The 20,055-nt window shown below is 32.9% G+C and overlaps 1 protein-coding gene across 3 annotated transcripts in view; it reads right to left on the bottom strand.

The window, feature by feature from the left end:
• Positions 1-20,055, bottom strand: part of Adamts19 (ADAM metallopeptidase with thrombospondin type 1 motif 19) — a 234,747-nt gene that overhangs the window by 165,343 nt on the left and 49,349 nt on the right. For all 3 annotated transcript variants that reach the window (XM_063232406.1, XM_063232408.1, XM_063232407.1), the window contains exons 4-7: positions 18,800-18,972; positions 17,593-17,676; positions 16,757-16,914; positions 7,285-7,328 (exon numbers count right to left, since the gene is read on the bottom strand). In XM_063232406.1, the coding sequence (XP_063088476.1) occupies positions 7,285-7,328; positions 16,757-16,914; positions 17,593-17,676; positions 18,800-18,972 (459 nt within the window). The remainder of the gene's footprint in view (positions 1-7,284; positions 7,329-16,756; positions 16,915-17,592; positions 17,677-18,799; positions 18,973-20,055) is intronic.

Below are 20,055 nucleotides of genomic sequence, written 5' to 3' on the forward strand. Positions count from 1 at the left end.
GAAGACAGAATATCTGACACAGAGCACAAAATAGTGAATTAGGATGAAGTGTGCAGAGCAATCAAAAAGAAAATAAGAGGGAAGGCTTATCCAGCAACTAACAGATGACAATAAGGCAATCTAAAGCTAATTGGAATTGCAAAAACACTAGAAGATAATATAGATGAATTATTAGTGTTTATAGAAATCATAGAAGAAAAGTTCCTCAAATTAAGAAAAGAAGTTAAAATGCAAGTAAGTGTGGCTTACAGAACATCAAACAACTATCATGACAAAGCAGCTAAAGCATAGTCTTATTAAATATCTTACTAAATTATCTTATTAAATTTCCCCAGAGGGGAAAAACCAGAATTTTTAAAAGCTGCCAGAGGAGGAAAAAAACATGGATAAAGATAAATCAATTAGAATCACAGTAGACATCTTAACATAAACCCTAACGGCTAGGAGACCTGGGAGTGAAATATTGCAAACCTAAAAGAAAAACTTCCAAACCACATTAACTTATGCAGCAAAGCTATTCTGCATAATACTTAAGAATATTCTAGATAGAAATCATGAAATGGACGTGCTAACAGCACAGAGCAAAACTACACAGGCCACTGAACAAACAGCAACAAAAAAATAATCAGGAAAAGAAAAATAAAAAAATTCACAAAGAATAAAGAAGGTAAGGATAGTAAATAACCAACACATCTAAGTAATGCATTTCAATGTTAATGGCCTTAAGTCTCCAATTAAAAGAGACAGATTGACAAACTGGATCAAAAAACAGAATCCAACAATCTGTTCCATTCAAGAAACTCGTTGAATTCAAAAATATATTCACAGATTAAAAATTAAACAGTGGGAAATATTTCATGTCCCAAACTCCTCTAAGCAAATAGGGAAAGCAATTCTAATATCAGATTCAGTAAACTTCAAACTAAAACTAATTAGAAGAGACAAAGAAGATTACTACTATACACTAGTCAAGGGAACAATTCAACAAGAAGAAATAACATTGATCAACATACGCAATGAACATTGGAGCACCTATCTTCATAAAATAAAGCTACTGAAATTAAAAGATCAAAGAAACACTAACACAATGATAGCAGGGAATTTTAAAACCTCACTTTCACAAAGATCAATTAAACCAACAAAAAAGATTAAAGAAATATCAGGGTTGAGCCACACCCTTGAGCATATGGATTTAATAGCTAACTATAGTGTATTGCACCTCCCTACAACACAGTACATTCTTTTCAACAACACATGCTACTTTTCCAAAATAGATCACGTACTCCTGCACAAATCCAGCTTAACTAAATATAAAAGAACTGAAATTACTGCATGCATACTATCAGACCACTGAGCAATGAAAACAAAAAAATCAATTACAGAAAAAAAATTGAGGAAAGGCGAAACCTCTTGGAAAATTAATGACACATTCTTAAACAACCAACAGGTAACAGAAGAAATCAAAGAAGATACTAAAAAAATTTCTAGGCATTAATGACAATGACTGAACAACTCAGAGAAACCTCTGGGGTACTATAAAAGCAGTTTTAAGGGGGAAAATTCATCAAACACTCACATTAGGAAAACACTAAGTACAAATAAATATCTTTACGAAAAATGTCGACATCTGATAAACAGCAACAAACCACTCCAAACTCAAATTAAAGAGTGAAATTAAAACTTGAGAGCAGAAATCAGTGAAACTGATACTTAACCAAAGAGTCTAAAGAGTAAGTAAAATAGATAAGCTCTTAACCGCACTCACCAAAGGAAGAAAACAGGAAAAAAGGTGAAATCACAACAGACACTACCAAAATCCAGAAGGTAGTAACTGTTGCAAATATTTTAGTCTAACAAATTAGTAAATTTTGAAGAAATGGATTCCAAGTCATAAACAAACTACTAAAACCCAAGAAGACATAAATATGCTTAATGGCTAAATTACTAGCAATGAATTTGCCACAGTAATAAAGAATCTATCAACTAAAAAAGTTCAGGCTCTGATACATTAAAAGAAACTGAAAATGATGAATTACTCCCAAATTTATTTATGGAAGCCAGTGTCACTCTGATACCAAAACCAAATGAAGCTGCAACTAAAAAAGAGACCTACTAGCCAACCTCCTTAAAGAACATAGATGAAAATAATCTACAAGAATTTAACAAATACAATACAGCACATTATCAACAGATGATTCATCATGTTCAAGTATCACAGAATGAAAAAACTCGTTCAACATGCAAAAGTCAATAAATCTAATAATCTAACAACACATAAATGGGAACAAATTCAAAACAATACGATCATATCAATAGACACAGAAAAGGCTTTTGACAAAATCCAATACCACTTCTTGATTTAAAAAAAAAAAAAAAAACCTCTGAAAAAAACAAGTATAGAAGGAACATACCTGAATACGATAAAGGTTATTTGTGACAAAATGGGAAAAAATTAAATCACTCCCAATAAAAACAAGAACAAGACAAGGTTTTCCCTGTCTCCTCTTCTGTTTAACACAGTACTTCAAACATTAGCCACGGCAATTAAAGAAGAAAAAGAAATACATAAAGGAAATGGTGTACTCAAATTATTGTTTACAGATAAAATGGTGCTGTACATAGAAGACTCAAAGAACTTCACCAAAAATACTCTCAGTTAATAATCGATTTCAATAAAGTAGCAAGATCCAAGATCGGCATGCAAAAATCATTACCATTTGTGTATATCAACAAAGAATGGAATGAGAAGAAAATTATGAAAATAATGTCATTCACAGCAGCTTCAAAAATAAGAAATATAGAAATTAATCTAATACAGGAAGTGGAAAACCTCTACAAAGAAAACTATAGTACTCTGAAGAAGTAGACTGAAGAGGAAGGACATCAGAAAATGGAAAGATGTTTCCTGCTATTCGATAAGAAGAATCAATATTATCAAAATGGCCATATTGCCAAAACTGTTACACAGATGCAATAAGTCCTGATTAAAATAATGACATCATACTTTACTCGATCTAGAGAGAACAAACCTAAAATTCAGATGGAGCCAGAAGAGAAGAGACCCAGAAGAGCAAAAATAATTTGGGGCAATTAGAGCAAAGCAGATAGCATAACAATAGCTGACTTTAAGCTGTAGCATAAAGTAATACTGATAAAAACTGGCTGGAATTAGAACAAAACCAGCTGTGGATCAGTGGAACAGAACTGAAGACACAGAAGCCTCCCTAGACACATTCAACTATTTGACTTTCGACAAATGGGTCAAAAGCATACATTGGTGGGAAAATAGCATTCAACAAGTGGTGTTGGAAAAAATGGTTATGTTTCTAAAAGATGAAAAATAACCCTTATCTCTCAGTATATACTAAATTAAAACAAAAAATGCAGCAAAGATCTAAACAGTAAAACAGAAACATTAAACCTATGGGAAGAAAAAAAAAGTAAAATACTAGAACACATAGATGTTAGAAAGGATTTTTCTAAACAGAAACACAAGTGCACAAGAAATAGCAAGAATCAGAAATGGGATAATATCAGACTTTCAAGCTCCTGTACAGTGAAAGAATCATCGTCAGTAAAGAGACAATGTGAAAAATGGAAAAAATAAGTTGCCAGCTACCCCTCAGATAGAAGACTAATATCTAGAATATGCAAAGAGCTCAGGAAAAAATTGAACTGTCTAAATTAACGATCCAACCAAGAAATAGGGAAGAGAAATGAACTGACACTTCACAGAGGAAGAAACACAAATGGTCAACAAACATATGAAAAATTGTTCAACATCTCGTGTTATTAGAGAAATGAAAATCACAACAACCCCAAATTTCACTGTACCCCAGAAAAAATGGTCATCTTTAAGAAACCAAACAATAACAAATGCTGGCATGCCTGTGGTGAAACAGAAAGCTGCTTCACTGCTGGTGAGAATATAAAATAGCACAACTATTGTGGAAAGCAGTGTAGAGAGTTCTCAAAGAGCTGAAATCAGAAATGCCGTATGACCCAGCTATCCCCCTGCTATTTGTCTTCTCCCAGAAGCTTAAGTCATTATTCTACGGTGGTGTATACATACTGATGTTTACAGCAGCACAATTCATAGTCACTAAATCATGGATTCAGTCTGAATACCTATAAACAGACAACTGCACAAAGAACATGTGGTGTCCACAAATAGTGATATACTACTTGGCAATAAAGAATGACACACTTGAGACATTTGTAAGAAAATGGATGGAAATAAACTAGACACACAAGCTTAAATACTCGCATGTCATTTCTCATTTGAGTGAAGCAAAGAACAAAGAAAGAAAACAATAATGGATGGATAGAAAGGAACAAGAGATGGACATCTTATGATAGAGAAGCAGTTCAAGGATTAAGGGCCACAGGTGAGGAGGGGGCGATAGTAAAAACTGCCTTAAATAAAGAGATATATTGGCTTACACACAAAGAGTCTAAGTGTTAGGATGATTCAGTAATGTCACACAGGCAAAAGGCACTTTCCATCTCTCCATTTTGCAAGATAGGAGGGCAGATGGGTCCCAGTGTTGGGTTCCTTCATGATTAGAGTGACTAACGTAGCATTTTTCCTTCTTTTTATCCAGTGGTAACATATATAAACCAGTTCTAACCAGTCCTTTCATCACTTTGTCAAACCAAACATAAGAGGTCACACATCACTTCCCAGGAGCCAGCAGCAACCATGCAGGGCCCTAGAGGAGAAACAAGAGTTCCCATGAGCCAGCCAGCGGGCAGGCTGGGAGAGGGGAACACCAGCCCCACCCGGCCCACAGAAAGTAAGTGGTGGGTGTGGAGGGACACAGGCTGAGTTGATAGCCACTGAAGTACAAGAACACCTTACTGCTTATATTGTTTGATTGATTTTGCAGACCGAAAGCCGGTAGTTTGGGCATCTATTTAGAGGGAAAAAATAGGCAATATAGAAACTATGCGGGATTTCTTTGTCTTATTTTTGAAATCCAATATTGTTCTCATTGTTTTGTTTTGTTCCATTTTATTGTTTTTTTATTCAATGTTTTGTTTTGATTAGTTTTATGCTTTTCTGTTTTGTTTGACTTTATTATGTCTGATGGCAATTTTGGAAATAACAAGAGGTATTTTGGTAGCCATTGCTGATTTCCTATTATACTGTTTTGAAATCCTGTATCACATTCACAGTTTTGTTTTCATTTATTTTACTATGTTTTATTTTATTTGGTTATATTCTTCTTAGAATAAAAAAAATTTTTTTAAAAGAGTGAGAGAAAGAAAGAGAAAGACAGAGAGGTCACACAGCCTGACGGATTAGGGCAGTGCCATATATTGAATGGCTTAGACCTGAGGTCTTTAAAAAACTCCTTACTAAGCCTAGACTAATCATGAAGATATGTACTGAGTTCCTAATTTCTTTCACTTGCTGAAATATTATCACACTTACTTTTTTCTCGCTAAAGAAATCTTCTTTAAAATAACTGCTTGAGTAGAAGAAAAGTTATCTACTTTAAGACGAAGTTTTTTTCACAGTTAAAAGTTCACATGGTTAATGATTAAAACTGCATCAAGTTTTAATTTCTGAAGATTTAGGCAACAGAAGAAAAACAAACTTGCAGGAAGCAGATAAGTGAGTTAAGAATTTAATTTAGGAAGATCACTTCTAAATTATTACAGCTTTTCTTTAGGGGTCCAGATCCTTCTATGCTCCCAGGGTCTTCTAAATCAAGTATTCCCTGGGTTTCATCATTGTCTGCTTTATACTACTGCAGCCGTTTCCCACATTGTATCTAAGATTTCAACATATGAAGAGGTTGATGAGAATTTCAGTGAATGGAATTACCCGTAGAATGGTTTATTTTACCTGTAACCACTTATTTTGTTTCTATTCCTTTTCTTTGTTATTCATTTTACAAAGAACAAGTAACTCCCCAAAGAGGAGGCTAAAATATTGTTACTTTGGAAGGTAAGGTATAAATGAATCTATAAATATTCCAAATTGAAACTATGACTCTTAAGCATACCTTATCAATTGTATAGCTACAGTAATTAAAATTGAAAAAAATATTTGGGTGTAGTTTGATAGATATGTTTATATAAACATTTATTTTAACATATAAGCATATATATAGTCATTCTCTCAAAATCAGAACTATAGTTTTATAGATTCTATTCTCTATATGGTTATTGTAACAGTCAAGCAGTATTGTCAACTTGATTGCCTTCAGAGCTGTCTAGGGGATTAGTAAAACACACCTCTGGGTGTGTCTGCATGGGTTACAGAGGTGTAACCATAGGTAAAGTTTGTTCTCTGTTTCTTCCCTCCCTGGGACTGTTCCCTAGCTCCCATCTGTATGACATGAAGTGAGCAGTGTTGTCTCTCCATGCCCTCTCGCCATCATGGTCCTGCCTTGGAGCCAGCTGATGATGTATTGAACCTCTGAAACTATGGGCTAAATTAAACAGATTTGCATATTTTTCACCAGCTGACTAACATGGAAAATTGGTACCGGTGAAGGGGGACCGTTGCTATCACTACATGCTTTACATGCTTTGGAACAGATTTGCAAGAAGAATTTGGAAAAGTTTGGAGAACAGAATCTACAAAACTATAGAAAAATGTTATAAATTTGGGGCCAAAGGAAACAAGAAACCAAGTTACTTCTTTAGAGACCGTCAACTATAAACTGAACCTTTTGGAATCTGAATGGAATTAAATCTTTCCTTCTTAAATTGTTACTGCTGGGCATTTTGTACCAGCCATGGAAAGCTAACTAGTAACATTATATTTTATAGATTTTAGATAAGCAGTTCAAACATGGATAATCAGTTCAAACATGCCTCCTTTATGCACAAAGAATCTTCACAAGTCAGGGATATCAAATGGACTTTCTTTTGGCACACTTTGCAAAGAAGTTCAAGCATATATAACTCAAATATAAATCAATCATCCTACAGAATTATAATTCACAGTGTTGTTAAATATATTTCTGAAGTTATTAATAATACACTTTTATTGGATGCATGTGTGTATCTTTGGGAAAATAAAAAAAGAATTGGTAATAATCTTAAAACATTTAAAATTATCTCTAATATGTTTTTACATATGATTTTAAGCTATCTCATTCCAAGTGACATACTAACAAGTGATGAAACATAGTTATAAACACGTCTTTTACATTCTCAGGTGATTCTTAAAATTATCACACTCAAATAATTTTCCGTATTTAAACAACTGACATGTTCAGGGTCTCCAAATATCCTAAAAGTACGAGTACTTTCATATACACTTACCAACAGTATCACAGGGCTCATCTTTGTGTACACAGAAATCTTTCCTACAAAAAAAGAAAATCATACCAAAGATAAATTCTTTCGCACAATCAGTAGCTCTCATGTGACTCATGTTAAGTGTTACATGACGATAATAATTTTTACTTACAAAACTTGATAAAATTCCGGATAAGACTAATCTTTAATTCTAATAAAACATGACATTCAACTTCTATAGTACATATATGTTTGATAGAATCATATGACTTAATTTCCCATTTCATATGAAATATTTCAGAAATATATACCCATCTTGTTTTATATTTTTGAAAGAGTTCATTGCTCAATTACAAAAGATAAGAACATATTGCTGGAGTATGGCTTTGCATTTTGAAAATATATTGGAAGATATATTCCCATAACACACACAAAAAAAAAAATTGCAGGAGTTGTAAATATAAGAAATATAACTTTTAAAAAATACTATTTTATAAGATATAAACAATTTTAAATACCAATACCAGTTTGAATGATATGAATGAATATTTTTAAATAAATGAGGCAATAATATTATATAATTTTCCTCTCTATTTTTCCACTATATTGGAAGAGTAATCCCTGAGAATACTTCACTGTTGCTACCAATTATTTAAGATTTTGTAATCCACAATGTAATAGAACTTATCACTGACAGTTTTTGCATTCGGAGGCATACTCTCTGAAATTTGTATTTACCACTTACTATTTGTGTGACCCCTGGACAGCTTACTTAACATTCTTGTGCCTTAGCCCTCTCATCTAAAATACAAAATTGATTTTAAGCATAGTGCCATATTTCCTCTCCTGAAATTTTTTCAGTTTCAAAGCAAACTTTATTTGCTCCAAGAACATCCTATACTCATATTTTGAAATTCTTGTTTTTAATCATGTAAGCATACTTTTTATAATTCCTGTCAATATTATTTAAAAATATTATTCATTATTGTGGTTTTTTTTTTTTGCTTCTTATCGTCAAAGATGTTCTCATTATGCAATTTGTAGCTCTATTATGAATTTATTGTATTTTATTTATGGTTGCTTTATATGGTGTACATTAAGATGTCATCATCCCAGAATAGTTTTGAAAATGCTTTCACTAAGTGCTCCAATTTTTAGAATCATATTCATAAAAACGAAGGCCTGAGAACCATTTTTCCCTGACTTGAGATGATGAATGATACAGAATATTTACTTCTTGAAAATCTGTCTTTGCTGGTACAAGGAACAGAGTCCTCTCTCGTGCTCCTCCACCTTTTTTAAGCAGTTATTTCTTATTTACTTACTTAAGAGAAAAAAAGGTACATGAAAGAAAAATAAAAGGCAAGAGACATGCAAACAACAAAAAACCTGGAACAGTAACGGTACAGGTTTTCAAAACAAGATGATAGGAATTTAATGATGATTGTAATATTGCATATTGTTACCTTCAAAGGGTTGCTTAGATTACCAGACATAGACATGGAAAATTGATCAAACCATATGAGTATTAATTGTTCTTTTCCATGAACTAATAGAATTAGTAGTATAGTCATCTTAGCTATCTTATGTGTGTGTATATATATATATACATATAAATTTATGTCCTTTTCCTTTTCCCCTCCATCTTTCCTCCTTTCCCCTGTCCCAGTTACTTTTCCTCTTTGGGCAGTTTCTTACCCTTATACAAGACTTCTTGGATCATATTTGCTCTTTCAGTTTCTTACACTAGGGAAACCTTTTGCTCTTGTTGCTTCTGCTATCTTCTCCTGCCAGGAACTGTTGCTCCTCTGCCATGAGCTACCCTTCCTTGGAGCCAGCAGATTATGGATTGAAACTTCCACAAACTGTGAGCTAAATAAATCTTTCTTTCCTTAACTTTGGCATCAGCTGTGTTGTTTCAGCAATGAAGGAAAAGTAACCAACACACCTGGCAAGCGCAAGGCCCTAAGTTTGATTCCCAGTACACTGAAGAAAAAAATTATTGGTGCATTTCAGATATATGTAATGACCACATTCACTATAGGAAATTTTACCTGTGTATAACATAGCTTTTTTTCCATGCATCTACTGTATCTTCAACCTCTCTCTTCTCCTCCCTATTTAACAAACTTTATTTCCATTTTTCTCTTTCGTTTTCTTTTTCTCTCTTTCTTTCTTTCTTCCTTTCTTTCTTTATTTTTTTTGACTCAAGCATCAGAACTCAGGCTGTCTGGCATGATACCCCTTACTAGGATTTATTTCAGTGATCATGCCTTCTCCCACCTCCTTTGGCCTGGATAATATAATTCAAAGACACCTTTAATTTGCAGGACCAAATATCTACTGCACAGTTCCAGTCATCCAACTTGCAAGGTAATGGACATCTCCCAAATGCAGTAGACACAGTGCAGCAGTACAACATTTTGCCTACTAATTAATCATTGTGTGTTTCCAAGTAACAGGAACAGAGTAAAACATTTTTACTAATTTACACAAATATGTTATTGTTTCCTATTATTGTTAATCTATGAACAAGATAATCAATCTTGGACAATTTAGGTTGGCTGTTAGCTCTGTTTTGTGTGTTTGTTTGCTTGTTTTTGTTTTTTGAGCCAGGGTCTCACAGACTGAGTACAGGATGGCCTTGAACTCACCATATTGTCTATGCTGACATTGAACTCAGGGCAATCTTCCTATGTCATTCTCCTGAAAGCTAGGATTACAAGTCTCTGCCATCATACCTGGCTTAGCTATTAGTATTTGACACCTGACTTGGCTGTTAGTTCTTCAATTTTTAAAAAAAATATATAGAATATATAATTCTATTAAAATGTCATATTTCTTACAAATCTATTATTCTAACTGAATGAGTGTCACAAAGTGATGTCTCAATTAGTAATTAAAAAATAAATAGCAAGATATTGATGAACTAAATAATCATTGTCCACTTGCAATAATGAATTTATTATGATTTTTATTGTTTAAAAAGAATCTGAAAACACATTCTACAATTAGAAAACATGACAAATCAGAGAAGATATACAGTGGTACCTTGGTTCACAAACTTAATTCTTTCCACAATTCTGATTGCAAACCATACTGAATGAGAATTGAATCAAATTGTATTTCCTCTGACAAAGTGGGCTTCAACATAGAATGAAGCACCGAATTTGATTCAGTTCTCATCCAACCCAGTTTGCAACCAGAATCATGCAAAGAATCAAGCTCATGAACTGAGATACCACTGAATTGAAATTTTATCCCCAAAACATAACCACTCTACATGACCCCCATAATCTTCTTCCAAGTACACTAGTACTCAGCTTCTTTCAATATTCAAAATACAGAACTAAAACTTGTAATCTAGACCGAACAAGACTGCTCTCAATCATAATATTTATTCGCAGAATCATAATTAAGGAGGTTTTAAACAGCTCAACGGTTCCACGATAGCCCAACTGAGGTAAGCCTTTAACACGCCCACTTCTAACTGTCAGTACTTTTTCTTGGGGACCCTCTCTCTATATATATTACTTCATTATTTTCTGGTCATAGTACTCTGGTCATTGACATCACAAAATTTTCCCTCAGACTAAAACTCACTTTTTCAGAGGAGATAAAATGGTCGTTATAGTAAGAGAATGATTCTTACTATAATGTCCATGATTATTTAATTTTAGTGGACAAGATTCCTAGACATTCCCAGAGTTTCCCTCTTCACTGTCTTTCATCGTGTCTGTTTCAACTCTATTGCTGATTCTGAAAAGTAAACGAAATCTTGCCAGCCTATCAAGATGAGACAAAAATCTACTTTCTCTGAAATTCAATTTAACTATAGTGTTTCTGCATTTAAAGACTAACTCCAAATGATACAGGAACATGTATTTCCCTGGTGACATCATGTATAAAAAGTCGGTGATAACTATAGGTAAAGGAAAATGGAAAAGGTTCTCTAGAATATTGCTGATAAATAAATGGCAAAATACACTTAGATTTTGTCTGCTTAGGGAATAGGAATCAAATTTTTCCTTGTGACACCATGCCATAGGCCAGGTTGGGCACCATGTACTCTCGGGATACAATGGCTACACAACCACGTAAGTTGTTTCCTCTACACATTGCAGTGAGTAAGTTGTGCAATTAGATGTGGTAGCATTCACTGTTTCTTCAAGGCAATGCACTGAATACAGCAAAGGACACAAGGCAGTCTTTAAAGACTCAGAAAGTGATGACATTGTCACCTTGGTAACGCAGTAAGGTCCCTGGAATCAGTGAGAAAGATTTAGGACTTGTATTAAATAATGACAATCTTCTTCGCCAACAAACAAATGGAGAAAGAAACACCCAAAAGATACTAAATAATATGGCAATGCAGCAAATCAAAGGGAAACACAAAATCAAATCCTTACCTTAGGGCCAAGAATCACTGAGTATAAAATATATTCAGATGTAAGGAAAAAGAGACTATGTATCTTGCTAAATATATAACACATCATATCATGATGCATGAGCCTGCATCGTGATTATTTCATTTTTATTATGTGAACCAAGGGACTTCATCTGTAACTAAACAACATGATAAAACTATAACTAATGTACTGCTTACTGTCAAGGGCACTTAGGTACTTCACACAGACAATTTCTGTTCACTTAGCAAACAAATGCATGAAGCATATTGTTTACAAAACATAAAAATTGCACAAGTTCTTTTACCCAAGCATTGGAAGAACCTCTTGCTAAATTAAAGAATAAGTCACCAGTCGCATTAATAAAACTCAGATGAGACTATAATTCTTTCTAATCTCCAGTTCTTTATTTCTTCCTAGAGGACCAAAATAATATATCCATAATTTCAAAATGTGCAAAGATTTTTTTGTGTTGGGGGATGGCTGGGAGACAGACACAGTTATGAGGAAAGTGTCCTTAGTTAGTGTGACTGTAATGGTGGCCTGGTCTTTAGCTTTGCAATGAGCTTGTGAAAAATGGAATGAGAAAAGTATTAATTTCTATGGGTTCCATGCTTTTACGCTTATTTGCCAGGCTGAACTCAGACCAGATGCAGGTTTTAGCGAATGCATACCTTAGATAATTATTAAAGGTATACTGTGTGGACACACTACTAGAAAAAATATGGCTCAAGGATTAATTTTAGTCTCAGCCACAATGCATACTGTTCTATTAAATCCAAACCTATCTGAGATAATATATTTGTCAGTTTCTTTCTGTGTAATACAATAAAATAAGTAGTTTAAAGCTGACCCAATGCTTATGGGTTCACAGTAACAAAACCATAAAATATGTTTTCCTAACAATTTGCTGTTTAGTGTAATTTTTACATTTCACTCTGAAATCAGAGAAGATATGTCTGTCTTTGAAAATAGTGTAATTTAAAAATGAATTTTATTAATGATGGATTTGCCTTTCATGTTATGAAAATGTTTCAGTTTATGTACAACATTTCCAAAAGCTACTTTCGAATGAATATGACTGGCAAGTTTGACAGAAAATTTAATAAAATAGAGAAATGGCAGAATATCTTGATTTAATACAAATCGCAGAACTATATTTCAATGAATCATTTATGGGTATATCCCAGGGCACTATTAAAGTCTGCAGTGAGTCTTATTCTCAGATACATCTTCATTCTGGAAATTAAAGTCCACACTTCTTTTATTTCAATATATATCAGAACTTAAGCAAAATTTATTGGTCTTCTCCATTGCCAAAATCTAACAGTATCATTTCCATAAACTCGCATAATGAAACTATGATGCACACTTCATAGGCACAGAGTCATTATGAGCCAAAATGAAAATTTAAATCACAACTACACAAGACAGTTATGTAGACGGCCTTAGTAAATGCTACTAGGTCAGTTAGAAATAAAATATTTCACTCAATGGACTGATTTTCACTGCTGTGTCAGTAGAAGCAGAGATACAGAGAAAAAAGTGATCCTCCATATAAACTTTTTCCTATAAGGAAGAATTTGGTCGGTACCTATCAGTGTTTGGTATATGTATATCCCGAGACAGGGCAAGTCTTTTTTAAAACTTAGGTAAATATTAGCACATATTTATAGTTACAGATAAAAATATCATGTAACAACAAAGCAGAAAGTTCTATAAGTAAAAAAGTAATTCAACCAATTAGGACAGGGCCAGGGATTTAGCTCAGTGGTTCACGCACTTGCCCAGTAAGTGTCAGGTCATGAGTTTGATTCCCGGTATCAAAAAACAAAACAGAACAGAACAACCCCCCCACACACAAAATCAATTAGGATAGTTTTATGTAATATATACTATCTCTGTTTCTTCCTCCATTTGTAGATCTATATGCTTATTATCTGTTTCCTACTTGCTGCTGTGACAAACGAGCGCACACTTGATCAGATAAAAAAAAAAAATTCAGGGGCCGTGGATATAGCTCAGTGGTACAAGCGTCTGCCTGGCAAGTGCAAAGTTGTGAGTTCAATTCCTGCTAACAAAAAAAGTTTCCTGTCCTCTTAGATGCTCTGGTGTATAGCCCATTTTCTTGTAGTTTCTACACATTCTCTGTATTTTTCAACTGTGGCCTCTTCTTTAGCTTCACAGCCAGCTATGTATCATGTGCCAGACTGCCTTACTGACACTGTAGTTTTGTATTCTTGCTCCATGTTTAGGACTTTGAAACATCACTTTCAACTCCCTCTGATGACCCTAGATAATCTCACAACTCAAGATGCTTAATTTAATCACATCTTCACAACCAGTTTTCCATGAATGGTGATGCATTCACAGGTTCTGAGGATTAGGACATGGATGCATTCAAGGGAATGTTATTCTGTTTGCTACAGTGAAGGCCATGTAAAGACTTTGATGGCATATTTACAAATGAAAAATACTAAACATTACATATATACAAACTTTGTATACATATTAAGTCAACATGAGTTACCTTTGAATTGAAGAGTTGGATAAAAGGTAATTGTTAATACAAAAGTTTTTAAGTTTTATCGTGAAAATATTTTTATATTATGAGAGTATTTTTAAAATTAATTTTTAAATTTTGAACAGGAGAATAAGCTTGGGAAAAAAGAATTAACTTACAGTATTTCCTAGAGAACACTACTGAAGGACAAAAGAATGTTTGGAATAAGTTTTTGTGATAAAATATTACTTTTAAAATATGTAAAAAAACTTCAATTCTAAGAATAATGTTCTGCCTCCTAAGTGAATAGGTGAATATCAATTATTAACTATATTATATTTTACAACTTTTTAAATGTATGCAATATGTCATATTACTCTGTTTTATGAACTTTTTCTTTAAATAATACCTGTATTGCATGGCTAGGAAAGGCTAATAATAAAGTAGATTATAATGAAAAATAACTAGTTAATGTGTATCAAAGATCATGTATAAGGAGAGTCACAAGAGCATAGCTTATGAGAGAAAGAGACTGGAAACAACTTAAATGTTCTACTGTTGTGCAATAAATGGTAGTATCATTCATTCAGTGGATCACTACTATACAACAGTTAAACAGGCGGACCAACATAACTCTTTAGCACCAGAGCTCAAAAGCCTAACGTTGAACTAAGTTGCAGAAGGATTTGGTTATTCGTATCACAGCCAAAGTGCAGTATTATAAATTTTATGTGCATCTATATATATAAGGAAAACATAAAAACAGTCATGGAGATAATAAACCAGATAAGTATTTCTAAAGAAAAAAAGATGGAAATGAAATCAAGAAAGAGTTTATAGGGTAAAAAATATGTTTGTTTTGCTTTGTTATTTAAATATCTGAATCAAATAAAATAAAAACTTCTCCCCCCAAAAGAATTCTGATTTTAAGAGTTTATCACATAAAAAGTTTAATAAATAAAGGGATACTTGATTTTTTTTCAGTTTTTAATAGAAAAATAGCTTTAGATACAAAGAATGAAATCAATGTCACAGTAATAGACTTCTTTAAAAATACTTTTTAAAGAAGAAACTAATTTAGTTATTTTTATAAAAAAGGTAGACAATAATCTTTTTAAAGGGTTATAAGTAAAGATATGCATTCATTTCAAATTATTTAAGAAGTAATCAAAATTTAATTCCTTTATCTAATTTTACAAACTTCTGTTAACTCTTCACATTCTGTTTATTTAAATTATTTTGCTGGTAACATTGTTAAATATGTCTTAAGAACATGCATCTTCTCTATGGTACAGTTTCCTTTAAGAAATTGTCAGTGACAGATTGATTTGGTAAGATCATGCAATTAAACGTACAGGTCATTCCTAATCACTTCATTTTGGGGTCCTCTAAAAACTCAGCTCACATCAATATTCTCACACCACTACTCCACTCTTGTGATTTCCATTATTAATTCATACCATGTTTTCCAAATCTAAAGTTAAGCAACACTTGGATAGATCTAAGACAGTCTCTGTGCATATTCAAACTTGCCAAATTCTCAAAGGTGACCTGCACTTGTGATTTGTGGCATCTCATGCATTTGAATCTTACCTCTGGTATCCTCAGAAGGACAGATCACTGTGGTCCTACTTGCTGATAATTCCAAGCAAGAAATTGACCCGGTAGCCAAAGTTACAGTAACTATTGGGCTAACCTATACATTTTCTTTCATTCAGGGACAGAAGTCTCTTGTTTTATTTTGGAATGACTGTCTCGTAGTTGTTTTGTAGTTTTGTAGCTTTGTAGCTGTTTATTGCAAAAGTCAAGTATCAGTTCTACTTAATTGCACCTATATGTATGGTTGTATGGAGATTTTTTATGAATTATTTATAATTAGAATAGTTTTCATATGATTAATAAGAAACTACCATGAATTAAATAGATTTCTAAAAATAATGTTAAGTATATTATTATGAATTCTGTGATATGAAACACATGTTTAACGACTAAAATTAAGTTGTTGGTGAAAATGAATTATTATTTGTTATTCATTCCAAGCAAGACAAATTCATGGATAATACTAGTACACGGTACTTACAGTTTATATTGCTATTATTTATTTCATCGATTTATATATTTTCCTATTGCATTAGAAATATCTGTGAGTAGTAAATTCACAATGAAGCTAAAAATTAACTACTGATTGAATTGAAACTATTTTTCAGATGGATCCAGAAAATTGATAAATTTAACTTACTAATTTATTTTACATGGTGATGCCCGGAAAACATACAGTGTGGCTTTATGATTTTGAAGCTCCACCAAAATCAACACAGCTTTTCTCATTCCTCATTATCAATGGCTTTGTATGTTAAAATTTTGAGTGTGAATTTTTTAATTAACCAAATTGTTTGTCAATTTTCTATCCAACATTTTGTGAATCAGAAATCAGTTTTTCTACAATAAAGGAAATAACTAAAATCATTAAGCCAAAATTTTGGGGAACATGAAATTTGGAGTGAAAGCATAATATCAAGGGGTTCATGGGATTGACAGCACAGCCATTGAATCAGGAATGGTATTTAGCTGGCCGTGGAAAATTTACCTTGTTATAAGTATAGCTGCATCCACTGGCGTCGTGTCTTCTCCCCAGCTTGTGGACATCTCTAAGTGTATGTCATTCTTTTTGCCAAATTCTTCATGTTGCCACTTACAAAAGCTTTCTAGCATTTTCTCTCCATGGTGCCCAATATACAAATCTGCCTGCAACAGAAGACATTTTCCTTCAAGGCAGATTGCTCCTACATACACAAAAGCTAAAAACTGAAGGAACTTCCTGAATTACTAAAGCAGACTTCTAACCATAATGTTAATTAGAACCTGGAAGGCATTTATGCTTAATTTAGCCTGACCTAAAAATCTTAAAATTTTATGAAGGTACAATATTACAAAATCTGTTGAATACTACTCTAAAAAAATAAAAGGTGCAACAGAATATTCAAAAACTGAAATTTTCAGATGTGAATAATTCATTATTTCTGCAATTTAAGAAAAAAGGCTTCCTGAAACACCAGTAAAGGTGTTTGTCAAAATGATACCACAGACTATTTTCCATCTAGAATGAATTACAGATAAGAAAACACTTTAAAAGCACATGTTAAAGCGATAGAATAAATGTGTTATATGAAATGACTTTAAAATTACACTTTGGAAGCTTAAGGTTTGTTTTCAGGAGCCTTGGAAACTACGAACATTCCTTTTTTTGAATGAAATTGAGGTATTAACCAAAACTAAGTCAGTTTTATGTACACTTTAAGTGACTCAGTGGGTATTTCTGGATTTTACGTCAATAAAAGTTTGTGTCTAACTTTCCCTTCACTTTAAAGTTCTTAAACACAATTTCTCATCCACTTAATGAATAAAAACTCAAGACATTCTTACTGGAGTTTCATGGAGCAGAATTAGCTTTATCACACGAAGATTGACCTGCACACCAAGACTCTTGTGTTGGAAAAGGTTAAAAACCTAAAAACAAATAAAAATAGAAATCCTAAAGTAAAACTGAAAAATATCTTAAATTTTTTAAAGGTTAAATATGGGAAAGTCTCACTTTAATTGAGAAATCTTATTTTTAAAAGCTGGAAAGCAAGATGATTTTTTAAGGTAGTACCTTGTTTTTAAAAGAATAGTAATTATTCCATTTGTATTACAGAATTTAAAACTGGCACATCTAACCCAGGTTTACTGAGGCATAACTATGTAGATGAGACCAAAGTTCTTTGTCTACCTTATAAGAAATAGTAGCAGAATAGTCACGATGCAACTAAATATGGACAGAAATGTTAAAGTGTGAAAACTCTGTCCAATGATAAAACAAATGATAATAAAAATAACAAATGTATATATTGATTCAATGGTTCTTACCTTATTTTCTATGATAATGAGAATTATAAATGGATACATGGTTTTGTTTTTTTTTATTTCTGTTTATTCTTTCCTAATTATCATTTTCTTTTTCTTCCTTGAAGAAGGCCTACCCAAAAGATTATATGGCTATCTAAGAATTAATTTACTAGTAAGCATTCCTAGATACTAAATGTGTACTACATTTCTGTAATCTAGAATTTGTCAAGAAATTAAGCTACCTATGATTCAGCTAGTTAAAGTTTTATCTAGTAGTTGTTAACTTTGACTAATCAGCCAGAATCACATCTGACATATAATTTTACATACTCATATAAAGAACTTAGGAAATACCAACATCCAATTTTATACCATTTCATAAATAATATATAGCGTTTGTGTTACAAAAATCCACATAAGCAAATATAAAATTTCTGCTAATATTAACAGATCCTCTTTTTTAAATAAGGAAAATATAGCATAAAGTAACAGCAAGTTTCGCCACATCAAAACTAACAATGAATTACTTTTTTTATTAAAACATAGGAATCATTATTCTGCTATTTCTCAGGAGACAGATCAGTTTGGTACATCTAAAGATACCAAATCAGCATTTGTACTGCTGTTAATAAATAAAAAGAATAGTAGTGAGTTAATTTTTAAAGAACTTCATTATAAATACTCACACATTTCTTCCTTAGAGTTTTCTTGAAAAAATTCCAAGCGCACTTTAAAGTTTGCCTACCATATTTAAGATGGTTAGAATGAACCTCCTGGCTGCATCTGCTCCATGATAGGAAACCATTGCTGGATCTGCAACCACTACAGTCTCTATGTTGTATTCTTGAGGTAATTTGTATGAATATCGTTTCCCTCTTCCAGTTTCTGTTATTTTTTTAGACTTAGGTCTTCCTTTATCTGTAACAGAAAAATGAGCTTCTAAATGAACCTTCATGTTAGATAGGTTAGTAACAAATTCATATCAAGGGGCAAAATTTAGTAAATTTCTGCACAGATGGAACACGAAAGGCACTTGGTGTTGTACTATGAGCTTAATTATATTAGACAGACAGGGCTTCCACCATTTATTGTTTCTTTCTTTTAGGAAGCTGACATCACCCAGTCAGCCTCAGTTTCCTCAAGTAGAATTAATAATACGCCCTGCTTCCTAGAATAGCTGATAGCTTGGTTATTATATCATCTAAGTGAACGATCTATCCCAGAGCTCTATATAAACCAAAATAAATTGATAAATAAAGATATTATGATTTTCTTTTTGTCACAATTGACAAAATACAGGGCTACTTACTAGAAGCACCTGAAGGGACTGCCTCACACATCCCGAGGTCAGGCAGATGCCCCAGACTCCTGAATCACTGTGTCTGGAATACCACGGACTTGGGCTCCACCTCCCACAGAGAGTATAGGAAAGTTGTACCTCTGGGTGATAAAGATTTCTCTAACAGCCAAATAAAGTGGCTACCACTAGCACAACATAAATATAATTACATAAAAATTAAGCAACTTACTTTAAAATACCGTGCATGCTACTGTGAGAATGAAAAGTGCACCACCAAGGAGAATATACATTCAGTACTTTTCCGAAATAAAAGAAAAAACAACTATTCTAAGTCAGTGGCAGATAACAGACATATCTCACCAAAAGATATCTACATGGCCTACTAGTATATGAGAAAATGCTCAATTACAGTCGTCTTCAGGGAAATTAAAACCACTATAAATTAAATAAATTAAAATCTCTTCAATGACTAAAATGAAAGAAGCTGACTCTGTCCAGTACCTACATGAAAGCAAGGACAACTAAATTTCTTATACACATAAATGCTAGGAGTTTAAATTGTAATAAACATATGAAAAACCAGGGCTAGAGATTTAGCTCAGTGGCATAAGTGACTGCCTGGCAAGCACAATGTCATGAGTTCGATCCCCAGAACTGCAAAACAAAAAAAAGAAACACAAAAAACCTAGCTGACAGATTCT

Source organism: Cavia porcellus, unplaced genomic scaffold (assembly GCF_034190915.1).
Source record: "Cavia porcellus strain 051 isolate PalLab524CR breed Dunkin Hartley unplaced genomic scaffold, mCavPor4.1 scaffold_21, whole genome shotgun sequence".
In the NCBI taxonomy this organism is placed as follows: domain Eukaryota; kingdom Metazoa; phylum Chordata; class Mammalia; order Rodentia; family Caviidae; genus Cavia; species Cavia porcellus.